Raw genomic sequence first — 25,244 nt, 5'->3', positions numbered from 1 at the left:
CACCCCGTGGCCTATTTCTCTCAAAAAATGAATCCTGCCCAGTGTAACTACGGCGTAGGTGACAAGGAGTTGTTAGCCATTGTGGAGTCTCTAAAGTCGTGGCGATTCATGGTTGAAAGTCTGGAAAAACCTGTTCTGGTATTGACGGACCATCGGAATTTAGCCGTTCTTAAGCAAATTCCGGCCATGAACAGACGGCAAGCGAGGTGGGCTATGGAACTGAGCGAGTACCGTTATGTCATCACTTATAGGCCTGGCTCCTTGAATTCTAGAGCTGATGCCCTGACCAGACGCTACGAAGACCTCGTTTCTTCTTCTTCTGAGGAGGATAAAGAGCTGTGTGCTCCTATTATTCCCCCTGAAAATTTTATTGGTACCATGTCTTTGGTAGACGAGGTAAAAATCGCGCTATCCACGGACAAGTGGGCTCTTGATGTTATTTCTGCTCTTCGAGGCCAGTCGACCAAACCTCCAGATGTGGACCTCAGTGTCTGCAGGCTTGACAATGACGGTCTTTTGTTTGTCAACGACCTTCTATATTTGCCGAACGAGGATCTACGAGTTCGTGCATTGAAGAATTGTCATGATATTATGCCTAGCGGACACCCTGGACAAAAGAACACTTTTGAACTTCTTGTTCGGGAATACTGGTGGCCCGGGATGCGTCGTGATGTCATCCGGTACATCCGAAATTGTGAGGTCTGCCAACGGATCAAGTCCGCGCGACATAGTCCCTACGGTCTACTGAAACCTCTGACCATTCCGCAAGCTCGGTGGACATCTGTGTCCCTTGATTTTATCACCGGCTTGCCGGTCTCCAATTCTTTTGACATGATTCTCGTTGTCGTCGATAGGCTTAGCAAAATGGCTCACTTTATACCTTGCGATTCCTCGCTGGATGCTGCAGGTTTTGCTAAGCTCTATTTGTCAGCAGTGTATAGGCTCCACGGTCTGCCATTGGACATTGTGTCCGACAGGGGTAGTCTGTTTACGTCGGCTTTTTCCAAGGCTTTAGCCAAACTGTTGGGCATAAAGCAAAATCTGAGTACTGCGTTCCACCCTCAGACCGATGGTCAGACTGAGCGTGTGAACTCTATTTTGGAGCAATACCTGCGGGGTTACACCAACTATAGACAGGACAATTGGGCTGATCTTTTGCCCTTGGCGGAGTTCTCTTACAATGACTCCGAGTCCAGTTCTACTATGCTGACGCCCTTCTTTGCGAACCACGGGTTTCACCCCAGAAGTGGGCGTGAGTCGCTCCCAGTCTCTGTGGAAAAAGGCCCGTTGCGGAACTTTGTTAAAGAGCTTGACAACATTTGTCAGTTTTTAAAGACTGAAATTACGTGGAGCCGTGAGCGGATGACCGAGTACGCGAATCGACACAAATCTTCCGCCCCTCTCCTTCGAGAAGGGGACTTAGTGTGGCTTTTGAGTAGAAATATTCGAACTACTCGTCCTTCAAAGAAGTTGGACTTCAAGAAGCTTGGCCCATTTAAGATTCTACGGAAGGTGTCTTCGCATGCCTACGAGTTGGCACTCCCTGCCACTATGAAGGTTCATCCCGTCTTCCACGTTTGTCTGCTGGAACCATGTGCGTCGGATCCTCTTCCTGGCCAGAAAAACCCTCCTCCTCCTCCCGTCATAGTAGATGGCGAGGAAGAATTTGTGGTCAAGGAAATTATAGGCGTGTCTTCGCGTGGCCCTCTGCAATATCAAGTAGTTTGGGAGGGCTATGAACATGATGGACCCTCCTGGGAACCTCTGGACCATTTAGCCAATGCACCTGAGAAGGTTGCAGAATTCTACAAGAGGATGCCTAACGCCAGACGATCTTAGTACTGCTGTGGAAATCAGTCATAAAAAGGGGGGCTACTGTCATGAATAGCTATCCTGACACTGCTCATGCTAAGGGTTATGCATGAGACCTACCCCACTCTTCTTTTCCACAACGCCGAAGGTCGGCGACCTATGAAGATGCGCTTATGGCACAGGTTGGTCTGTGTAGATCGTGAGTTGATCAACGGATATGAGGTTGTCGTGGGATGTGCTGAGCACGGGTGCTCTGATAGACGTTGTTCTGCTGCTGCGGAGTTTTCTTGTTGCAATTGCCATTGCGTGCTTAGGTGGGGGTTGTTATCTGGTTCGATTGTTACGAACCTGTTACGTCTTGTTTACACGAGACTTATCTTTTGTTCGTAGTTAGATGTTGATTGTTTCTAGCTTGGGAAGACAGAGTTTTGTCAGGAGCGCCGACAACATAAATATCGTCGTCTCCTGCCCTGAGTTGATCAGGTTTACTCTTGTTCTCCAAGCTTAACAATCACATGCACTTGCTTACCTTCTTCTTCTTCTTTATACCATTCTGTTCTTGCTTTCTTTGCAGTTCAACCTTTCTTCTTCTTTGAAGTGTGTGATTGTTCCTCCTCCTTCCTCTTTGTACCGCTCTATTCTCAGAATAGCCATCTAAGTTGTGTGTTGCCTCTTCATCTCAACCGACCATACGTCTTAGCACTCTGTCTAACTGACGTCTTCCTCCACAGGCCCGACTGTCCACCTCAGGAACCTATCATTGTCCCGAGTCGTTGGCTGTACCCGGAACCCTAATCCTTTCTTCGGGCCCTATCCGTAATACAAAGAGAGAGTCTACGGTTACGTGATACCGAATTTAGCCTACGACATGATCCTGGGAAAGCCCTGGATGGAGAAGAACGACGTCGTGTACTCCGCGAAAGAGCGAATGATTACCTTCAAAGATCAAGGAGACCGACTTATTGTCCGAGAGAAAGGCTGGCGTGAAGCGCACGCTGGCGCCCCCAAAGCAAGCATGGTGATGGCAGCAGTTTTTGCCGCAGAGATTCGACGAGGAAGGAAGAGCAAACAGAACCTACAAGTGTTTTCGGCCTCCATTCAAGACATCAACAAGGCCCTCGAAAACAGATATACACCTGCATCAAAAATGGCCAAATCGACAGAAAAACTCACCAAAACGACTCTGAGCAACAGCTCAATTGATTCTAAGACTAGTTCGAGCAGTGCATCGAACAAAATAGACAAGAAACCGACCGCGCGCGATGAAACGCGCCGCACGACGCGCCTGGGGCTGAGTTTTGCCCAGATGGCGAGCCAGGAACCGCGTTCCGACGACGACGAGCTGCTGCGTTCACCGTCGCAGCCTGCGCCCGTCACCTCATCGATGAAAGTCGATGCAGGTGTTGAAGATGCGCCGGTGGTTGAGATTCCCTCGACACCCGACTCGCGCGACTCGGACGCGACAACGCCGACGCCTAATGCACTGGATGGGAACCTGTTCGTGTTCAGCCAGGCTCAGCGCGATGAGAACGACACCAACAACACCAACAACGGTATGACCCGTCAAAACCCCAGCTCAGTCTGCAAAGGGTATACCAGAAACTGCAAAGCCAAGCTGCCGCCCGTATCCTAGGTACATTCCGCGGTTCACCAACACGCGCCGTCGAAGTCGAGGCCGGCCTCCCGCCCCCCTCTATTCGATTCGCCAAAGCACGCATGGCCTACGCCGCTCGCACTCTCCGCCTCCAACGCAACCATCCCGTCCGTGTTGCGTCCCAACCCGACAAGGACGAGCTTGCCCCCGATGACTCAGACCTGCCTCTCCTGGGGCATAACATGAGTGTCAAGACTCGACTCGGCTGCATCATGCGCGAGTTGAAGCCATTGGTGGCAGGCATGTGGAGACGAGAACGTCGCCGACAGGAGTGGGATAGTCCCTGGCAGCCGCCACTGACCGACCGCATCTCCATCGTCGTCGACCCTGGACCCAAGGAGGACGCTGCCGTCAGGCATGCCCAGTTCTTGTCAAGACTTCCGAACGATGCCGTCACCGTGTATACGGACGGCTCCAAAGAAGGCTCCAGGTGCTCGCTTGCAGCGTGCGTGGTCGATACCAAAACCGGTGAAATCAAAACGAAAGTCAGTCATCGACTGCAAGATGTGGAGGTTGCAGACTGCGAGAGCGCCGCCATCGTGGAGGCACTCACGCTCCTCGCCAAAACAGAAAAAATAACAAAGCAAGCTCGCCCCTGCTATGTGTTTGTCGACAGCCAAGCTGCCATTGCGCGGCTCCGCAAGCACGGCCACTTCGCGTGGCAGGCCCGCCGCGTCCTCGGTACATTCACGTCGCCAGTCACGGTGATGTGGTGTCCCGGGCACATGGGCATAGCGGGGAACGAGATTGCAGACGCGGTTGCACGCCAGGCTCTCGAGAGTGATGATGAACGCAAGTTCAGCTCACTGGGCAGTGTCTTCGCCAGGGTTAGGAGGTTTACCATGGACAAGTGGGAGACTCTCTGGGCTTTTGAGCGAGACACCGCCGCTGGTCCCTCCCATGGCTCGCACTACCTGCGTACCATCGGTGGTGATCCAGTTCTCCGTGCTAAGGCGCCCAAGGTTTCCGGACCAAGATGGCTAACCTCGGCGTACTTCCAGATGAAGGTGGGTAAAGGCAACTTGTTGCCCTACCTGCTGCTCATCAAGAAGACGGACTCGGACCGGTGCCGCCGTTGTCAAGAACATGAAAGCGAGAGCGTTGAGCATGTGCTGCTGCACTGCGCCGCATTTTCTGCAGAGCGTCAAGAGATGGCCATGGCATTGAGTCCTCAGTCGCTAGATCTTCCGACGCTTTTCAATACGAATAACGGAACCGAGGTGCTGCTGAAGTTTGTTCGCAAGACGGGTTTTTGCACGAAGGCCTGGGTAAAAGGTGTGGGGAGAAGAGAAAGTAGTGGTGGGAGGAGAGTGGAGGAAGTTGAGGAGTGAGGAGGAGTTGGTGCTTGTGTCTTTGGACAAATTACTGTGTCGACCACGACGTATTTCCTTTGTCGTTGATTTTTGCTGGAGTTTGGATGTTGTTTTATTGTACCTTGCTATGTGTAGATTTACTGCACCTCGCCATAACCCTATCAGGTTCCATGCGAGTAATGAATAAAAAAAAAAAAAAAAAAAACACCAACAACACCAACAACAACAACAACGACCAGACGATTCCGGCGAAGCGCGCCCGAGAGATTGCTCTCATGTTGGAGCGCAAGCGCCGGCGCGACGAGCAGAACGCCGCCATCATGAACGAGGTCTTCCTTGTTCTAGAACGACTCAAGGAGTCAGCCTCCGAGGCCCAGCTGATGCGCATCCTGCGCCAGTTTGGCAACGAGTGCGGGCTCGTCGTAATGTCGCGCCACGACCACAAGACGCTGGTTGAGATGGAAGTCTCAAAGGCTGCCCGCCCCAAGCCAGCACACGAGGCTGAAGCCGTGGCTGCGTACAGCGAGGCTGCGACGCAGACACCTGAGGTGCCAGCCGCGCCTTCTGTCCTGGGCAGTGAGCCCTGTGCCAGCAAAAAAAACGCCACCCCTGCGCCTAAGGCCAATAAGCGCAGACGCCGCGGCAAAAAGGCCAAAAAAAATGCTGCGACCGCCGCAACCGCCGCAACCGCCGCCACTGACCAGGCTGATGCTATGGTCATCGACACCGCTGGCGACCAGTCCAGCACACCCGACACCACTACCTCGACCACCACCTCGACCGCCACTACTACTACCGATGACGCCGCCGCGCCTCCCGCCCCGGACACGGCTATGGCTGATGCCGACGCGCCCACTGAGTCCCCCGACACGTGGACCGTAGTCGCCAAGCGCGCCCAGAAGAAGGCTGCCGACAAAACCACGACCCCCGCCCCCAACACGACCACCACCACGACCACCACGACTGCCCCTCGCGAGAAAACGGCCGTCGTTATTGTCACCACACCCGAGTCGAGAGCCAGCGCGCTGCCCCAGCGACGCGTGCGCGACGCGGTGAACCGCCTTCTTGGCAAGACTGCAGTGTCTGCGGTCCAGCGCACCAAGGCGGGCAACATCTTGCTGCACGCTGTGGACAGTGAGGCCGTCAGATTGATGACCTCCAATCTGCAGCGCGTGGTCAAGGAGCTGTCCTGCTTTGGCGCCTGCGAGTTCACGCGCGCCACATCTCCCGGCTCCAGAACCCACAAGTCGTCAAAGCTCTGCTTTGTCATCCACGGTGTGCCGATTGAAGACGGTTTCGACAGTCTCAAGGAGCTGCCCAAGGACATGGCGGACTTCAACGGCGTCAAGATCTCCGACTCGCTGCGCTGGCTTGTGGTCCCTGCCAAGGGTAAGCAGGCTGGCTCGGTGGTCGTCGAGGCCCTGACCCAGGCTGACTACGACAAGTGTGTCGGCAAAAACGTCAACGTCGGCGGCGCTATTGTCCCAGCAGTGCCCTACGTTGACCGCAAATCTACGACAGACGGCCCCCCTCGCCTATGAAAGAGGGCCCTACGGCCGGACAACGTCTACGCATCCTTCAGCACAACGTGCACAAAATGAAGGCTGTTCATGAGACAATACTTGAGGCTGCTGCAACCGGAAAGGCGGACATTGTCTGCATCCAGGAGCCTTATACCATAAAACTCAAAGCTGGGTATAGAACATTGACGCAGCCGGGCTTCACCCTGGTTGTGCCGTTTAATGTTAGGAATCTCGAGGCCATGCCTTTGCGCCCGCGGGTCCTGACCTACGTCCGCCAAGGCCTGCCGTTTTCTGTGCTGTTCGAGTTTGGCGATGCTGAGAGTGATATTCAGACCCTGCGCATCCTTGCGTCGGAGCCGTTTTCGCTTCTCAATGTCTACAACGAACGCCAGCTGACTGTGCAGCCTGTCCCCGAGACCCAACCCCGCCCCTATACCATTGAGCGCACCAATCTTTTATCGCGCAATATTGACACCAGTACTTTGCTTCTCGGCGACTTCAATCTCCATCACCATTGGTGGAATTCCCAGCGAGAGCATCCCCACGAACCACGAGCTGACTCTTTTGCTAACTGGCTGATGTCGCAGAATGCCACCCTGATTGTCGACGACGACTACGTTGAACGCAACGGCGGCACATACGTCAACAGCAGCACGACCTCGGTGATCGACCTCGCATTTTCCCTGCGGTCTCGACCGGGCCTGTTTACGAACTGGAGGTATCTTCAGGAGACGGGCTCCGATCACCGGGCCATCAGTTTTGATTACGTCAGCACCACCACACCCAAAACCCTAACACGTAACCCGGCGTTCAACACCAAGACGGCCGACTGGTCGCTGTTTCGCAAGGAATGGCTGGCTGGCCAGGCTGACCTTGAGCTTCAGCTGTCCCTGGCAGAGATTTCTGCAGACGGTGACGCAATGGCGCGACTGCTTTCCGAGGCCCTGCAATCTGCTTGTCAGAGGTGCATGTCAGTGAAGAGGCACAGTGCCCGCGCAAAGCCATGGTGGACGCCCGAGCTACAATCACAACGTCAGGCCGCATCGCGCGCAGAGAGAAGATACAGACGAGGCAGGCTGTCGCTGGTTGAGTTTCATTCGATTCGCAACAAGTACACCCATGCTGTCGAAGATGCTAAGTCTACTCACTGGACTACCTTTCTTTCTGACGCTGACAACGAAAAGGTCTACACAGCCTGGAAATACACCAAGCCAGCTACGGCGAGTTACTTCCCCCCCATCCAGGGGCCAGACGGGTTAGCCAATACCCCCGAGGAGAAGGAAAAGGCTTTCCTGACGCTACTGGGTGCTACGTCTAGCGCAGGTGTCGACCCCCGACCTGACATTGCGGATACACACGACCCCCATCACGACCCCCATCACGACACCCCCCACGACACCCCCCCGAACGACACCGACCGAAGCATATACCCCTGGCCTGACCTTACAGACCACGAGATCAAGGAGGCAATCATGTCCGCCAACGCCAAGAAGGCCCCCGGGCCCGACGGCATGAACGCCAAGATCATCCAGATCGCCTTTGAGGCCCATCCCGCGCCCTTTCTCTCCGTCTACAAAGCCCTGTCTCGCCTCGGAATACACCCCACACTCTGGAAGCAAGCTACTGGGATTGTGCTCGCGAAAGACGGAAAGGCTGATTATTCAGTCGTAAAGTCCTACCGCATCATCTCACTGCTCAACTGTCTAGGCAAAGTGCTCGAGAAAGTCTTTGCGACCCGCTTAGGGTACCTCGCTAATTGCCATGACAGCTCGCTTCTAGACGACACTCAACTGGGAGGCCGCAAACAGCGTTCAGCCATGGACGCCGCTCTCGTATACGTCAGCCACCTGCAGAAGGTCAAGGAGATGAAGCTCGTTCCAAGCACTCTCTTCCTTGACGTCAAGGGCGCTTTCGACCACGTGTCAAAGCCCTGCTTGATGCGCAGCTTACGTGAGCTCGGTCTTCCCCTGGTGTTCCGAAAATGGGTTGCTTCGTTCCTCCAGGACCGTACTGTCGGCCTGCACATCGAGGGTCAGCCGTTTCCGATGACCCCGGTTAACATCGGCATCCCCCAAGGTTCCCCCATCAGTCCTCTACTCTTCCTGTTGTATGCTCGGCATATAGTGGCTCGGGTGGCCGGCGACACACCACAACTTCAGCTGTCGTATATAGACGACTTCAGCGTAACCGTGGCGTCCAAAAGCCCGAGGCGTTCAGCGGCGCTTCTCGAAGAACTCGTGACGGAGCTGCGGGCCAAGGCTCGTGACTACGGCATTGAGTTTGAAGAGAGCAAAACTGAGCTCATCCACTACACCGATGCTGCAAAGTGGGCCTCCCAAACTGTCCGAGTAGGTGATGTCACTGTGCGTCCCCAAAAGATGGTCAAGTGGCTAGGTTTCCATTTCGACAACAGACTTTCGTTTAAACAGCACGTCCAGGCACGGACCCAAAAGGCTGAGATCGCGTTCCGCGGCTTGCTTCGGCTCGCTTCGAACACGCGTGGACTGTCCATCGCGGCACTCCGTCAGCTCTACATCTCCTGTGTGGGTACCGTCGCCGATTACGGATCAATTCTCTGGTATGACCCGTCAAAACCCCAGCTCAGTCTGCAAAGGGTATACCAGAAACTGCAAAGCCAAGCTGCCGCCCGTATCCTAGGTACATTCCGCGGTTCACCAACACGCGCCGTCGAAGTCGAGGCCGGCCTCCCGCCCCCCTCTATTCGATTCGCCAAAGCACGCATGGCCTACGCCGCTCGCACTCTCCGCCTCCAACGCAACCATCCCGTCCGTGTTGCGTCCCAACCCGACAAGGACGAGCTTGCCCCCGATGACTCAGACCTGCCTCTCCTGGGGCATAACATGAGTGTCAAGACTCGACTCGGCTGCATCATGCGCGAGTTGAAGCCATTGGTGGCAGGCATGTGGAGACGAGAACGTCGCCGACAGGAGTGGGATAGTCCCTGGCAGCCGCCACTGACCGACCGCATCTCCATCGTCGTCGACCCTGGACCCAAGGAGGACGCTGCCGTCAGGCATGCCCAGTTCTTGTCAAGACTTCCGAACGATGCCGTCACCGTGTATACGGACGGCTCCAAAGAAGGCTCCAGGTGCTCGCTTGCAGCGTGCGTGGTCGATACCAAAACCGGTGAAATCAAAACGAAAGTCAGTCATCGACTGCAAGATGTGGAGGTTGCAGACTGCGAGAGCGCCGCCATCGTGGAGGCACTCACGCTCCTCGCCAAAACAGAAAAAATAACAAAGCAAGCTCGCCCCTGCTATGTGTTTGTCGACAGCCAAGCTGCCATTGCGCGGCTCCGCAAGCACGGCCACTTCGCGTGGCAGGCCCGCCGCGTCCTAGGTACATTCACGTCGCCAGTCACGGTGATGTGGTGTCCCGGGCACATGGGCATAGTGGGGAACGAGATTGCAGACGCGGTTGCACGCCAGGCTCTCGAGAGTGATGATGAACGCAAGTTCAGCTCACTGGGCAGTGTCTTCGCCAGGGTTAGGAGGTTTACCATGGACAAGTGGGAGACTCTCTGGGCTTTTGAGCGAGACACCGCCGCTGGTCCCTCCCACGGCTCGCACTACCTGCGTACCATCGGTGGTGATCCAGTTCTCCGTGCTAAGGCGCCCAAGGTTTCCGGACCAAGATGGCTAACCTCGGCGTACTTCCAGATGAAGGTGGGTAAAGGCAACTTGTTGCCCTACCTGCTGCTCATCAAGAAGACGGACTCGGACCGGTGCCGCCGTTGTCAAGAACATGAAAGCGAGAGCGTTGAGCATGTGCTGCTGCACTGCGCCGCATTTTCTGCAGAGCGTCAAGAGATGGCCATGGCATTGAGTCCTAAGTCGCTAGATCTCCCGACGCTCTTCAATACGAATAACGGAACCGAGGTGCTGCTGAAGTTTGTTCGCAAGACGGGTTTTTGCACGAAGGCCTGGGTAGAAGGTGTGGGGAGAAGAGAAAGTAGTGGTGGGAGGAGAGTGGAGGAAGTTGAGGAGTGAGGAGGAGTTGGTGCTTGTGTCTTTGGACAAATTACTGTGTCGACCACGACGTATTTCCTTTGTCGTTGATTTTTGCTGGAGTTTGGATGTTGTTTTATTGTACCTTGCTATGTGTAGATTTACTGCACCTCGCCATAACCCTATCAGGTTCCATGCGAGTAATGAATAAAAAAAAAAAAAAAAAAAAAAGGCCCTCGAAGTGAAAGCCCGCCTCACAAGAGAACAGATTTCCGAGAGACTCCCGCAGGAACTCAAGCATTTAGCACCGATCTTCCTAGACGATGGCGAAGGAGATTTACCGCCCAACCGACCAGGCATCGACCACGCTATAAAGATGAAGAAAGACGAACAAGGACGAGACAAAGAGGTCCCATGGGGCCCCCTGTACAACATGTCGAGAGATGAATTATTGGTTCTGCGCAAGACGCTCGCAGACCACTTAGACAAGGGATGGATTCGCGCTAGCAGCTCCCCCGGAGGCGCCCCTGTCCTGTTTGTTCGGAAACCCGGAGGCGGTCTGCGATTCTGCGTGGACTATCGAGCACTGAACGACATAACCGAGAAAGATCGTTACCCGCTGCCGCTAATCAGTGAAACTCTGAGAGCGCTAGCCAAGGCACGCTATTTTACCAAGGTCGATGTCCGCGCCGCGTTTCACAAGATACGAATCACAGAAGGCGACGAATGGAAAACCGCTTTCCGGACCAGGTTCGGCCTATACGAGTGGCTAGTTACGCCCTTTGGACTATCCGGAGCACCCGCCACGTTTCAACGATACATCAACAGCACGCTCCGCGACTATTTGGACGACTTTTGTTCCGCGTACCTTGACGATGTACTAATTTACACCGACGGAAGTCACAAGGACCACATGAGAAAAGTGAACCTTGTGTTGGAGAGATTGGGCGATGCTGGTCTACGTTTAGACCTGAACAAGTGCGAGTTTGCAGTGACCGAGACGAAGTACCTGGGCTTTATCATCCAGGCCGGAGAGGGGATAAAAGTTGATCCCGCTAAAGTGGCTGCAATCCGCGAGTGGCAGCCTCCGACGAATGTGAAAAGCGTCCGCAGTTTTCTTGGCTTTGCGAATTTTTACCGCCAATTTATCCCGTTATTCAGCGAAGTTGCAGCGCCGCTAGTTCGACTTACGAAGAAAGAAGAGCCGTGGAAGTGGAGCAAGACAGAAGATCAAGCCTTTGAGAAGCTGAAGAACGACTTCATGAGAGCCCCCGTGCTAGCAATGTGGGATGAAGAACGGCCTACAATAGTAGAGTGCGACTGCTCAGGATGGGCACTGGGAGGTACGCTGTCGCAGGTCGACGAGACTGGAAGCCTCCGCCCCGTTGCATTTTTCTCGAAGAAGCTGAGCCCCGCCGAAGTCAACTACGAGATCCATGATAAAGAGTTGTTGGCTGTCATAAAGTGTCTTGAAGAATGGAGAGGCGAACTAAAGAGTCTTGGAGCCCCGTTTAAGATTCTTACCGACCACAGGAATCTTCAATATTTTATGACAACGCGCAAGCTATCGGAGAGACAGGTTCGGTGGTCACAGACACTTTCAGAGTATGATTTCCAACTGGAGTTTCGAGCAGGAGTCAAGAACGGAAAGCCCGATGCGTTGAGTCGACGAGAGCAGGACACCCCCCAGGGCGAGGATGATGAGCGACTCAAATCTCGAATCATGAAGCTAGTCAAGGATCACTGGCTTCCCGAAGCAACGACAGTAGCTCTGTCCCCGGCGGAGATCGTTCAGAGAACCGACATTGTCCCCCACGGAGACCAGATATTTTCGCAGCAAGATTTACAGCGCCTGTGGGACGAAGCAAAGACGAAGGACAGCGATTTCCACGAAATGTACAAGGCTCTAGCGACCGCAGAGAGAAGTTTTCCCCCGACACTGACCAAGAAGGTGGCTATATCCATAGCCGAATGTGAATTCGACAACCGAGGCGCCCTTGTATATCGACAGAAGCTTTTTATACCAGACTGGGAGCCCCTACGGACAGCGTTGATTCAGAGTACACATGATTCACACGTTACTGGCCACCCGGGACGAGACGGCACGCTTGCCATTCTATCACGCGACTTCTTCTGTGTTAGGGTCTGGGAGACCCGGGTCAAGGCTTTGCCTGATTGCCCGAGTTGAAGCCGGTGTGGCTTGAGCAACGGTGGTTCGAGTGTCGGTGGTCCGAGTCCGCAAAGGCCCGACTACTGACGGTCCGAATACAAGTGGCCCAACCGGCCTTGATCCGAACGCCCGATGACTCACCACGTTTGGGTCAATCAGGTAGGCCTCAGTTGTTCTACCCAGGCAGTATAAAGAGCTGCTGCTCTCTCCTAGTTTTAGTTAGTTCTTTCTTCTTCTCTCCATCGCAATATATCTGTTTCTGCCCTTCTACGTCCTTTTACGACTTGGCCCCTTACATCATATTGCGATCTTCTTTTTCGCTACAGCCCTACAGTTCTACAGTTCTACAGTTCTTTACAGCCACAGGTACAGATACAGCTTTTACAGATTTTTTTTTTTTTTTTTTTATTCATTACTCGCATGGAACCTGATAGGGTTATGGCGAGGTGCAGTAAATCTACACATAGCAAGGTACAATAAAACAACATCCAAACTCCAGCAAAAATCAACGACAAAGGAAATACGTCGTGGTCGACACAGTAATTTGTCCAAAGACACAAGCACCAACTCCTCCTCACTCCTCAACTTCCTCCACTCTCCTCCCACCACTACTTTCTCTTCTCCCCACACCTTCTACCCAGGCCTTCGTGCAAAAACCCGTCTTGCGAACAAACTTCAGCAGCACCTCGGTTCCGTTATTCGTATTGAAGAGCGTCGGGAGATCTAGCGACTTAGGACTCAATGCCATGGCCATCTCTTGACGCTCTGCAGAAAATGCGGCGCAGTGCAGCAGCACATGCTCAACGCTCTCGCTTTCATGTTCTTGACAACGGCGGCACCGGTCCGAGTCCGTCTTCTTGATGAGCAGCAGGTAGGGCAACAAGTTGCCTTTACCCACCTTCATCTGGAAGTACGCCGAGGTTAGCCATCTTGGTCCGGAAACCTTGGGCGCCTTAGCACGGAGAACTGGATCACCACCGATGGTACGCAGGTAGTGCGAGCCGTGGGAGGGACCAGCGGCGGTGTCTCGCTCAAAAGCCCAGAGAGTCTCCCACTTGTCCATGGTAAACCTCCTAACCCTGGCGAAGACACTGCCCAGTGAGCTGAACTTGCGTTCATCATCACTCTCGAGAGCCTGGCGTGCAACCGCGTCTGCAATCTCGTTCCCCACTATGCCCATGTGCCCGGGACACCACATCACCGTGACTGGCGACGTGAATGTACCTAGGACGCGGCGGGCCTGCCACGCGAAGTGGCCGTGCTTGCGGAGCCGCGCAATGGCAGCTTGGCTGTCGACAAACACATAGCAGGGGCGAGCTTGCTTTGTTATTTTTTCTGTTTTGGCGAGGAGCGTGAGTGCCTCCACGATGGCGGCGCTCTCGCAGTCTGCAACCTCCACATCTTGCAGTCGATGACTGACTTTCGTTTTGATTTCACCGGTTTTGGTATCGACCACGCACGCTGCAAGCGAGCACCTGGAGCCTTCTTTGGAGCCGTCCGTATACACGGTGACGGCATCGTTCGGAAGTCTTGACAAGAACTGGGCATGCCTGACGGCAGCGTCCTCCTTGGGTCCAGGGTCGACGACGATGGAGATGCGGTCGGTCAGTGGCGGCTGCCAGGGACTATCCCACTCCTGTCGGCGACGTTCTCGTCTCCACATGCCTGCCACCAATGGCTTCAACTCGCGCATGATGCAGCCGAGTCGAGTCTTGACACTCATGTTATGCCCCAGGAGAGGCAGGTCTGAGTCATCGGGGGCAAGCTCGTCCTTGTCGGGTTGGGACGCAACACGGACGGGATGGTTGCGTTGGAGGCGGAGAGTGCGAGCGGCGTAGGCCATGCGTGCTTTGGCGAATCGAATAGAGGGGGGCGGGAGGCCGGCCTCGACTTCGACGGCGCGTGTTGGTGAACCGCGGAATGTACCTAGGATACGGGCGGCAGCTTGGCTTTGCAGTTTCTGGTATACCCTTTGCAGACTGAGCTGGGGTTTTGACGGGTCATACCAGAGAATTGATCCGTAATCGGCGACGGTACCCACACAGGAGATGTAGAGCTGACGGAGTGCCGCGATGGACAGTCCACGCGTGTTCGAAGCGAGCCGAAGCAAGCCGCGGAACGCGATCTCAGCCTTTTGGGTCCGTGCCTGGACGTGCTGTTTAAACGAAAGTCTGTTGTCGAAATGGAAACCTAGCCACTTGACCATCTTTTGGGGACGCACAGTGACATCACCTACTCGGACAGTTTGGGAGGCCCACTTTGCAGCATCGGTGTAGTGGATGAGCTCAGTTTTGCTCTCTTCAAACTCAATGCCGTAGTCACGAGCCTTGGCCCGCAGCTCCGTCACGAGTTCTTCGAGAAGCGCCGCTGAACGCCTCGGGCTTTTGGACGCCACGGTTACGCTGAAGTCGTCTATATACGACAGCTGAAGTTGTGGTGTGTCGCCGGCCACCCGAGCCACTATATGCCGAGCATACAACAGGAAGAGTAGAGGACTGATGGGGGAACCTTGGGGGATGCCGATGTTAACCGGGGTCATCGGAAACGGCTGACCCTCGATGTGCAGGCCGACAGTACGGTCCTGGAGGAACGAAGCAACCCATTTTCGGAACACCAGGGGAAGACCGAGCTCACGTAAGCTGCGCATCAAGCAGGGCTTTGACACGTGGTCGAAAGCGCCCTTGACGTCAAGGAAGAGAGTGCTTGGAACGAGCTTCATCTCCTTGACCTTCTGCAGGTGGCTGACGTATACGAGAGCGGCGTCCATGGCTGAACGCTGTTTGCGGCCTCCCAGTTGAGTGTCGTCTAGAAGCGAGCTGTCATGGCAATTAGCGAGGTACCCTAAGCGGGTCGCAAAGACTTTCTCGAGCACTTTGCCTAGACAGTTGAGCAGTGAGATGATGCGGTAGGACTTTACGACTGAATAATCAGCCTTTCCGTCTTTCGCGAGCACAATCCCAGTAGCTTGCTTCCAGAGTGTGGGGTGTATTCCGAGGCGAGACAGGGCTTTGTAGACGGAGAGAAAGGGCGCGGGATGGGCCTCAAAGGCGATCTGGATGATCTTGGCGTTCATGCCGTCGGGCCCGGGGGCCTTCTTGGCGTTGGCGGACATGATTGCCTCCTTGATCTCGTGGTCTGTAAGGTCAGGCCAGGGGTATATGCTTCGGTCGGTGTCGTTCGGGGGGGTGTCGTGGGGGGTGTCGTGATGGGGGTCGTGATGGGGGTCGTGTGTATCCGCAATGTCAGGTCGGGGGTCGACACCTGCGCTAGACGTAGCACCCAGTAGCGTCAGGAAAGCCTTTTCCTTCTCCTCGGGGGTATTGGCTAACCCGTCTGGCCCCTGGATGGGGGGGAAGTAACTCGCCGTAGCTGGCTTGGTGTATTTCCAGGCTGTGTAGACCTTTTCGTTGTCAGCGTCAGAAAGAAAGGTAGTCCAGTGAGTAGACTTAGCATCTTCGACAGCATGGGTGTACTTGTTGCGAATCGAATGAAACTCAACCAGCGACAGCCTGCCTCGTCTGTATCTTCTCTCTGCGCGCGATGCGGCCTGACGTTGTGATTGTAGCTCGGGCGTCCACCATGGCTTTGCGCGGGCACTGTGCCTCTTCACTGACATGCACCTCTGACAAGCAGATTGCAGGGCCTCGGAAAGCAGTCGCGCCATTGCGTCACCGTCTGCAGAAATCTCTGCCAGGGACAGCTGAAGCTCAAGGTCAGCCTGGCCAGCCAGCCATTCCTTGCGAAACAGCGACCAGTCGGCCGTCTTGGTGTTGAACGCCGGGTTACGTGTTAGGGTTTTGGGTGTGGTGGTGCTGACGTAATCAAAACTGATGGCCCGGTGATCGGAGCCCGTCTCCTGAAGATACCTCCAGTTCGTAAACAGGCCCGGTCGAGACCGCAGGGAAAATGCGAGGTCGATCACCGAGGTCGTGCTGCTGTTGACGTATGTGCCGCCGTTGCGTTCAACGTAGTCGTCGTCGACAATCAGGGTGGCATTCTGCGACATCAGCCAGTTAGCAAAAGAGTCAGCTCGTGGTTCGTGGGGATGCTCTCGCTGGGAATTCCACCAATGGTGATGGAGATTGAAGTCGCCGAGAAGCAAAGTACTGGTGTCAATATTGCGCGATAAAAGATTGGTGCGCTCAATGGTATAGGGGCGGGGTTGGGTCTCGGGGACAGGCTGCACAGTCAGCTGGCGTTCGTTGTAGACATTGAGAAGCGAAAACGGCTCCGACGCAAGGATGCGCAGGGTCTGAATATCACTCTCAGCATCGCCAAACTCGAACAGCACAGAAAACGGCAGGCCTTGGCGGACGTAGGTCAGGACCCGCGGGCGCAAAGGCATGGCCTCGAGATTCCTAACATTAAACGGCACAACCAGGGTGAAGCCCGGCTGCGTCAATGTTCTATACCCAGCTTTGAGTTTTATGGTATAAGGCTCCTGGATGCAGACAATGTCCGCCTTTCCGGTTGCAGCAGCCTCAAGTATTGTCTCATGAACAGCCTTCATTTTGTGCACGTTGTGCTGAAGGATGCGTAGACGTTGTCCGGCCGTAGGGCCCTCTTTCATAGGCGAGGGGGGCCGTCTGTCGTAGATTTGCGGTCAACGTAGGGCACTGCTGGGACAATAGCGCCGCCGACGTTGACGTTTTTGCCGACACACTTGTCGTAGTCAGCCTGGGTCAGGGCCTCGACGACCACCGAGCCAGCCTGCTTACCCTTGGCAGGGACCACAAGCCAGCGCAGCGAGTCGGAGATCTTGACGCCGTTGAAGTCCGCCATGTCCTTGGGCAGCTCCTTGAGACTGTCGAAACCGTCTTCAATCGGCACACCGTGGATGACAAAGCAGAGCTTTGACGACTTGTGGGTTCTGGAGCCGGGAGATGTGGCGCGCGTGAACTCGCAGGCGCCAAAGCAGGACAGCTCCTTGACCACGCGCTGCAGATTGGAGGTCATCAATCTGACGGCCTCACTGTCCACAGCGTGCAGCAAGATGTTGCCCGCCTTGGTGCGCTGGACCGCAGACACTGCAGTCTTGCCAAGAAGGCGGTTCACCGCGTCGCGCACGCGTCGCTGGGGCAGCGCGCTGGCTCTCGACTCGGGTGTGGTGACAATAACGACGGCCGTTTTCTCGCGAGGGGCAGTCGTGGTGGTCGTGGTGGTGGTCGTGTTGGGGGCGGGGGTCGTGGTTTTGTCGGCAGCCTTCTTCTGGGCGCGCTTGGCGACTACGGTCCACGTGTCGGGGGACTCAGTGGGCGCGTCGGCATCAGCCATAGCCGTGTCCGGGGCGGGAGGCGCGGCGGCGTCATCGGTAGTAGTAGTGGCGGTCGAGGTGGTGGTCGAGGTAGTGGTGTCGGGTGTGCTGGACTGGTCGCCAGCGGTGTCGATGACCATAGCATCAGCCTGGTCAGTGGCGGCGGTTGCGGCGGTTGCGGCGGTCGCAGCATTTTTTTTGGCCTTTTTGCCGCGGCGTCTGCGCTTATTGGCCTTAGGCGCAGGGGTGGCGTTTTTTTTGCTGGCACAGGGCTCACTGCCCAGGACAGAAGGCGCGGCTGGCACCTCAGGTGTCTGCGTCGCAGCCTCGCTGTACGCAGCCACGGCTTCAGCCTCGTGTGCTGGCTTGGGGCGGGCAGCCTTTGAGACTTCCATCTCAACCAGCGTCTTGTGGTCGTGGCGCGACATTACGACGAGCCCGCACTCGTTGCCAAACTGGCGCAGGATGCGCATCAGCTGGGCCTCGGAGGCTGACTCCTTGAGTCGTTCTAGAACAAGGAAGACCTCGTTCATGATGGCGGCGTTCTGCTCGTCGCGCCGGCGCTTGCGCTCCAACATGAGAGCAATCTCTCGGGCGCGCTTCGCCGGAATCGTCTGGTCGTTGTTGTTGTTGTTGGTGTTGTTGGTGTTGTTGGTGTCGTTCTCATCGCGCTGAGCCTGGCTGAACACGAACAGGTTCCCATCCAGTGCATTAGGCGTCGGCGTTGTCGCGTCCGAGTCGCGCGAGTCGGGTGTCGAGGGAATCTCAACCACCGGCGCATCTTCAACACCTGCATCGACTTTCATCGATGAGGTGACGGGCGCAGGCTGCGACGGTGAACGCAGCAGCTCGTCGTCGTCGGAACGCGGTTCCTGGCTCGCCATCTGGGCAAAACTCAGCCCCAGGCGCGTCGTGCGGCGCGTTTCATCGCGCGCGGTCGGTTTCTTGTCTATTTTGTTCGATGCACTGCTCGAACTAGTCTTAGAATCAATTGAGCTGTTGCTCAGAGTCGTTTTGGTGAGTTTTTCTGTCGATTTGGCCATTTTTGATGCAGGTGTATATCTGTTGGCCTTGTGCTTAGCCCGTGTCTGTCTCTTTTACAGATTGCATTGCCCCTACAGTTCTCAACAGTCTTATCGTTTATTTTCCCCAAACCCGTTATCAATCTTCATCACACATTATTTTTTACTGTTACACAAACTCTCAACATGAGTGGCCGCACCACCGACGACATGCGGGCCGCTTACGCAAGCTCCCCTGTCCCCAGTGTCGACAGCACTGAGGACAAATATGCTCAACGGTTCGCCAAGCTGGAGAGCAAGTTTGCCAAGATGCTGGCTATGCTGGAGAACCAGAGCGAAGCCGCCCAGCAGGCAGCCGCCCAAACCCAAGCCTCCCAAGCAGCGCTTGCTACCGCCACCGCTGCTGCTGCCGCCGCCGCCTCAGCGACTGGTAACGAGAATGGTCGCGCAAAACTGCGCTACAAGATTCCCTCGCTGAGTTCCACCGAGCCCGAGGAATTTGACGCCTGGTTCGACCAGGTCCTGGAAATATGGCACTGCGAGCGTGGCCATGTGGCCGACCGAGACTTCATCGTCTCGATCTATGCCCAGGCCGAGGGTTTGGCCCGCAGCCGCATGCGGTCAATCAAGACCCGACTAACAGACGACGGCCCCGTTTCCTGCGACCGGTTCCTTCAAGAGCTGCAGGGAGCGTTTGAGGACAAAGTTGCCGTAGATAAGGCACAAGACCAGCTCTCGCGGTTAAAGCAGAGAGGCAGAAGGATCGAGGTCCATCTGCAGGAGTTTGAGGACCTGCTGACCCGCGCCAAAGCTCTGGACGCGGCGGACTCACAGAAGATTAGGTGGCTGAAGGACAGCCTCGACACGCCCATTCGGGAATACGTGGCGAACTCGTTCCCTCCCCGGGTCTTCTCGGAGTACTTAGACCGGGTCGTGTTAGCTGCCGAGGAACTGCGGCAGCGTAAGCTCGATGCCGAGTCGACTTCTGGCCGCCGCTCCGGTTATTACCCGTCCGCCCCCGCTGCCCACCGCCATCCCGACGCCATGGACTGGGAACGAACCCGTCGCGTTGCCCCCCAGCCTACTCGTGCGCCTGCTGCCCGCCGCACTGCCCGCTGGGCGAGCGAAGAGGAACGAGAGAGACGTCGTCGCGCTGGCCTCTGCATCCGCTGTGGCGCCTCAGGTCACTTTGTACGGGAATGCCCCTACGATGTGCCTCCCAACCGGAACGCGCCTCCTGCCCGTGTCCGCGGTGTACACGTGCCCACGCCGCCGCAGCTAGACGATGACCTGGATGCCGATTTCGGTGTCGTACAGTTGCCCACTGCTCAGTCGGAAAACTGAGACCCTCCGGTGACAGTCGCCCCCGGAGGGGTAAGAACAAGAAGGGAACGTCCCCTTTGCTTGTGAGAGGCTCCTTATCTGTTGACGTTGTAATCAACGGCTCTCACAACTCAGTAGCTTTAGTCGATACCGGAAATACAGTCTCCTTGATCATATCCCAGGCCCTCGTGAAACGATTGAAACTACCTTGTTCTGCGCTGCAAACTTCCCTTTCCCTAAAACCTTTTAATGACCAACCTTCTTCTGTGGCCACTCAGGCTGCCCGCTTCGAGCTGGATCTCGGCGGCCTCCGGGAAGAAGTCCTTGCCCTTGTCGTACCCGACATTTATGATGACGAACTTCTTATTGGATACCCGTGGCTGAGCCACCACAACGCCCTAATAGACTGCAACCGGCACCGTTTGGTGCTCCCCCACTTCTCCGTCCCTCGCTCTGTTTCGACCATTCGGAACTTGGACACCCCTACGGAATTGAAAGCTGCACGTGTCAGCAAGATCTTGCACCAGGACTTGAAGGTCTTTGCTGCGAGCATACAGGATATCAACAAAGCATTGGAAAAGTTGGCCCGAGAGAACGAGCCTGTTACAGATGACTGGAAGGAAAAGGTTCCCAGTTGGATAGACCCACAGAATGTTGTTGCTTTTGACCCAGAAGCACTCTACACGCGCCGCCTCCCGCCGCTGCGTCCCGGGATGAACCACGAGATTCATCTAACTGTCCCTGACTCGGAAGCTCCCTGGGGACCACTGTACAGCCTTTCCCACGATGAGTTGATAGTACTGCGCCAAACGTTACTGAACCTACTGAACAAGAAGTTCATTCGAATGAGTAGTTCCACTGCTGCTGCCCCCATCCTGTTCGTCAAGAAACCTGGCGGTGGACTTAGATTCTGCGTGGACTACCGTCTGTTTTTTTTTTTTTTTTTTTTTATTCATTACTCGCATGGAACCTGATAGGGTTATGGCGAGGTGCAGTAAATCTACACATAGCAAGGTACAATAAAACAACATCCAAACTCCAGCAAAAATCAACGACAAAGGAAATACGTCGTGGTCGACACAGTAATTTGTCCAAAGACACAAGCACCAACTCCTCCTCACTCCTCAACTTCCTCCACTCTCCTCCCACCACTACTTTCTCTTCTCCCCACACCTTCTACCCAGGCCTTCGTGCAAAAACCCGTCTTGCGAACAAACTTCAGCAGCACCTCGGTTCCGTTATTCGTATTGAAGAGCGTCGGGAGATCTAGCGACTTAGGACTCAATGCCATGGCCATCTCTTGACGCTCTGCAGAAAATGCGGCGCAGTGCAGCAGCACATGCTCAACGCTCTCGCTTTCATGTTCTTGACAACGGCGGCACCGGTCCGAGTCCGTCTTCTTGATGAGCAGCAGGTAGGGCAACAAGTTGCCTTTACCCACCTTCATCTGGAAGTACGCCGAGGTTAGCCATCTTGGTCCGGAAACCTTGGGCGCCTTAGCACGGAGAACTGGATCACCACCGATGGTACGCAGGTAGTGCGAGCCGTGGGAGGGACCAGCGGCGGTGTCTCGCTCAAAAGCCCAGAGAGTCTCCCACTTGTCCATGGTAAACCTCCTAACCCTGGCGAAGACACTGCCCAGTGAGCTGAACTTGCGTTCATCATCACTCTCGAGAGCCTGGCGTGCAACCGCGTCTGCAATCTCGTTCCCCACTATGCCCATGTGCCCGGGACACCACATCACCGTGACTGGCGACGTGAATGTACCTAGGACGCGGCGGGCCTGCCACGCGAAGTGGCCGTGCTTGCGGAGCCGCGCAATGGCAGCTTGGCTGTCGACAAACACATAGCAGGGGCGAGCTTGCTTTGTTATTTTTTCTGTTTTGGCGAGGAGCGTGAGTGCCTCCACGATGGCGGCGCTCTCGCAGTCTGCAACCTCCACATCTTGCAGTCGATGACTGACTTTCGTTTTGATTTCACCGGTTTTGGTATCGACCACGCACGCTGCAAGCGAGCACCTGGAGCCTTCTTTGGAGCCGTCCGTATACACGGTGACGGCATCGTTCGGAAGTCTTGACAAGAACTGGGCATGCCTGACGGCAGCGTCCTCCTTGGGTCCAGGGTCGACGACGATGGAGATGCGGTCGGTCAGTGGCGGCTGCCAGGGACTATCCCACTCCTGTCGGCGACGTTCTCGTCTCCACATGCCTGCCACCAATGGCTTCAACTCGCGCATGATGCAGCCGAGTCGAGTCTTGACACTCATGTTATGCCCCAGGAGAGGCAGGTCTGAGTCATCGGGGGCAAGCTCGTCCTTGTCGGGTTGGGACGCAACACGGACGGGATGGTTGCGTTGGAGGCGGAGAGTGCTACCGTCTGTTGAACAAGCTGATGAAGAAGGATAGATACCCGTTACCCAACTTCAAGGAAACACTACGCCAAATCAGCCGTTCAAAGTGGTTCACTAAGCTTGACGTCGTTGCAGCGTTCCATAATATCCGTATCGAGCCAGGCCACGAATGGAAGACCGCTTTCCGTACGCGCCTGGGCTCCTTTGAATGGAACGTGATGCCGTTTGGTTTGTCCAATGCTCCTGCCCAATTCCAACGCTTCCTGAATTCCGTATTGCAAGAGTACCTCGACCTGTTTTGTTCTGCTTACGTTGATGACATCCTAGTGTACACCGATGGCTCCCTCGACGAGCACAAGGAACAAGTTAACCACGTCCTAGCCAAGCTCGTGAAGGCCGGACTGACGGTTGACATCGACAAGTGCGAGTTCGGTGTACAAGAAGTCAAGTACCTGGGCTACATCATCAAGCCTGGAAAAGCAACAATGGATCCTGCCAAGGTGCAAGCAGTGAAAGACTGGCCCGTACCCAGTTCCAAGAAAGAGCTCCGTGGCTTCCTAGGATTTGCCAATTTTTACCGCCCGTTCATCAAGAACTTTGCCGAAGTAGCCGTCCCTCTCACTTCACTGACTGGTCACCTAGTTCCCTTCGTCTGGTCTCCAGAATGCCAAGCTGCCTTCTCGTCACTCAAAGATCTCTTCTGTGCTTCGCCCGTCTTGCGCCTCTTCGACCACTCTCTGCCAACAACTGTCGAAGCTGACTCTTCAGGCTACAGCACTGGAGCTGTCCTATTGCAGCAGCATCCAGATGGCCTGTTTCCATGTGCCTACATCAGCCAGAAGCTGTCTCCTGCCGAGTCCAACTATGAGATCCATGACAAAGAAATGTTGGCAATTGTCCGAGCCCTGAAAGAGTGGAGAGGAGAGTTACGTGGCGCCCAGGGACCCATCCGAGTGTTAACAGACCACAAGAACTTGTTGCATTTTACCTCTGCGCAACAGTTAACAGAGAGGCAAGCTCGTTGGGCTAACCTGCTAAGCGAGTTTGACCTAACACTGGAACACCGTCCCGGGAAACTGTCCCCACTGCCCGATGCTCTCTCCCGTCTTCACATGCCTTCAGGTCCCGATGATCCCCGCCTACAAGCTCGCAACCAACAGCTCCTCCAGTGTTTGCCCGACGGTGCCCTGAAAGTCAGATCTGCTCGCGTTACACTGCCATCCCCGTTCCGTAAGGAAGCCCTCAGTACACTGTGGGAACAAGCATTGTCAGCCGACTCTGACTATGCGGCAGCATGCGCAGTGGTTGCCTCTCAGGCGCCCAAATGGCCAGACAGCTTGAAGACTAATTGGCGAGTGTCACTGTCCGAATGCTCATTGGACTCCGAAGGTCGACTGCGATACAGATCAAGATTGTGGGTACCCCAGTGGGAACCTCTGAGGACAGCCTTGCTACAAGAGATTCACGATTCCGTGACACTAGTCCACCCCGGCCAAAGAATCATGTGTCAGGAAGTTTCCAAGACTTACTTCTGGCCGCACTACACAGCGGATGTCAAACGGTTCTGCCGCAACTGCGAAATCTGCGGTAGCACGAACGTCATGCGCCAGCTCAAGCAAGGTCTCCTGAAGCCCCTTCCGGTACCTGACCGCATCTGGCGTGACATTGGCATAGATCTGATTGGCCCTCTCCCGCCGTGCAAGAAGGAAGGAAAAGTCTACAAGCACGTCATGACGGTGGTGGACCATCTGTCCAAGGGTGTCATCCTTATAGCCTGCCGCAGCCTGGATATCGAGTATCTTGCCAGCCGTTTCTTGGAAGTCTACTACCCTCGCCATGGTCTTCCTAACAGCATTGCTTCTGACCGCCAATTTGCCAACATGTTCTGGAAACGACTCTGTACCACCCTGAAGATCGATCGTCGTCTGTCCACCGCTTACCACCCACAGACCAACGGGGCCACTGAGAGGACAAATGCTGAGGTGAAGACAAAGATGGCCAAACTCCTACACGACCGCTCAGACTGGCTAGACTGCCTGCCAATTGTGGAGTTTGCCCTGAACGCAGCCCCAGCGGCTTCAACAGAGACGTCCCCGTTCACGTTGTCCCACGGCTATAGTCCTGACTTGGTTGAGCTGCAGCCCGACGCCATTGCCCCCCTAGCAGCCCCCGTTGCAGCCAACACGAGTCCCATAGCTCAAGCAACAAGAATCCTGAAGAGCTTGGCAGACCACACGGATTGGGCCAAAGCCTCTCTCAGCGCCGCCAAGTCTGCTATGGAGGAACAGTCGAACAGACACAGACAACCACATCGACGTTTCCAGCCCGGCGACTGGGTTTGGTTGGCAAAAAGCTCCCATACTGTGCAGCAAGAAGGCCCAGGCAAGCGACTCCGGCCAAGATACCAGAAGCTCCAGGTCTTAGAGGCTGTAGGCTCCCACAGCTACCGTCTTGACCTGAAGGGTGCCAGAGGACACGACGTGTTTCATGCCGACAGATTGAAATACCACCCGAACGACCCTTGGCCCTCACAAGACCCGCACGTATCGAGCCCCGGACCAGTCGAGATCGATGGCTTTGAGGAATACGAAGTCGAGAAGATCCTGGAACACCGGCCAGCCACGAGAGACGAACCAGCCCAGTACTTGGTGAAATGGGTTGGTTGGCGAGATCCCACTTGGGAACCTACAGAGGCGCTGGAAGAAACGGCTGCTTTAGAAGAATTCTTGCGAGCGCAGGAGACTGCCGACGTTGAGGTGTGAGTGCCGTGGCGAGAGGACTGCTTGAGTCCGAAGTTTGATTGAAGGAGCTGCGAGTTCCACGGTTGTTGCACAGGGTCTATTTCCCTTTCCTTT

General features: G+C 55.4%; 8 protein-coding genes across 8 annotated transcripts; 5 read left to right on the top strand and 3 right to left on the bottom strand.

Annotated features, from left to right (window-relative positions):
* Positions 1–27: 27 nt before the first annotated feature.
* On the top strand, positions 28–1,839 carry BROUX77_002636 (uncharacterized protein; the record flags this gene model as incomplete). Its single annotated transcript, XM_073747198.1, has 1 exon — positions 28–1,839. The coding sequence occupies one exon, from the start codon at positions 28–30 to the stop codon at positions 1,837–1,839; it is 1,812 nt and encodes a 603-aa protein (XP_073607718.1).
* A 1,120-nt stretch (positions 1,840–2,959) lies between these two features.
* BROUX77_002635 (uncharacterized protein) lies at positions 2,960–6,320 on the top strand (the record flags this gene model as incomplete). Its single annotated transcript, XM_073747197.1, has 3 exons — positions 2,960–3,365; positions 3,446–4,734; positions 5,019–6,320. The coding sequence occupies 3 exons, from the start codon at positions 2,960–2,962 to the stop codon at positions 6,318–6,320; spliced, it is 2,997 nt and encodes a 998-aa protein (XP_073607717.1).
* Positions 6,321–6,376: 56 nt separating this feature from the next.
* BROUX77_002634 (uncharacterized protein) lies at positions 6,377–12,458 on the top strand (the record flags this gene model as incomplete). The annotated part of the gene is made up of 2 exons (XM_073747196.1): positions 6,377–10,256; positions 10,576–12,458. 2 exons carry the CDS (start codon positions 6,377–6,379, stop codon positions 12,456–12,458), a joined length of 5,763 nt encoding a protein of 1,920 aa, XP_073607716.1.
* A 556-nt stretch (positions 12,459–13,014) lies between these two features.
* Positions 13,015–16,950, bottom strand: BROUX77_002633 (uncharacterized protein; the record flags this gene model as incomplete). Its single annotated transcript, XM_073747195.1, has 1 exon — positions 13,015–16,950. One exon carries the CDS (start codon positions 16,948–16,950, stop codon positions 13,015–13,017), a length of 3,936 nt encoding a protein of 1,311 aa, XP_073607715.1.
* Positions 16,951–17,006: 56 nt separating this feature from the next.
* On the bottom strand, positions 17,007–18,737 carry BROUX77_002632 (uncharacterized protein; the record flags this gene model as incomplete). Its single annotated transcript, XM_073747194.1, has 1 exon — positions 17,007–18,737. The coding sequence occupies one exon, from the start codon at positions 18,735–18,737 to the stop codon at positions 17,007–17,009; it is 1,731 nt and encodes a 576-aa protein (XP_073607714.1).
* A 165-nt stretch (positions 18,738–18,902) lies between these two features.
* Positions 18,903–20,060, top strand: BROUX77_002631 (uncharacterized protein; the record flags this gene model as incomplete). Its single annotated transcript, XM_073747193.1, has 1 exon — positions 18,903–20,060. One exon carries the CDS (start codon positions 18,903–18,905, stop codon positions 20,058–20,060), a length of 1,158 nt encoding a protein of 385 aa, XP_073607713.1.
* A 1,096-nt stretch (positions 20,061–21,156) lies between these two features.
* BROUX77_002630 (uncharacterized protein) lies at positions 21,157–22,305 on the bottom strand (the record flags this gene model as incomplete). Its single annotated transcript, XM_073747192.1, has 1 exon — positions 21,157–22,305. The coding sequence occupies one exon, from the start codon at positions 22,303–22,305 to the stop codon at positions 21,157–21,159; it is 1,149 nt and encodes a 382-aa protein (XP_073607712.1).
* Positions 22,306–22,430: 125 nt separating this feature from the next.
* Positions 22,431–25,151, top strand: BROUX77_002629 (uncharacterized protein; the record flags this gene model as incomplete). The annotated part of the gene is made up of 1 exon (XM_073747191.1): positions 22,431–25,151. One exon carries the CDS (start codon positions 22,431–22,433, stop codon positions 25,149–25,151), a length of 2,721 nt encoding a protein of 906 aa, XP_073607711.1.
* Between the last annotated feature and the right edge of the window lie 93 nt (positions 25,152–25,244).

Source organism: Berkeleyomyces rouxiae (assembly GCF_048999995.1).
Source record: "Berkeleyomyces rouxiae strain 22BRR77 chromosome Unknown BrBRR77_ptg000002l, whole genome shotgun sequence".
NCBI lineage: Eukaryota > Fungi > Ascomycota > Sordariomycetes > Microascales > Ceratocystidaceae > Berkeleyomyces > Berkeleyomyces rouxiae.
Note: the sequence above shows the minus strand (reverse complement) of the source record. Positions and strands in the feature narration are given on the sequence as shown.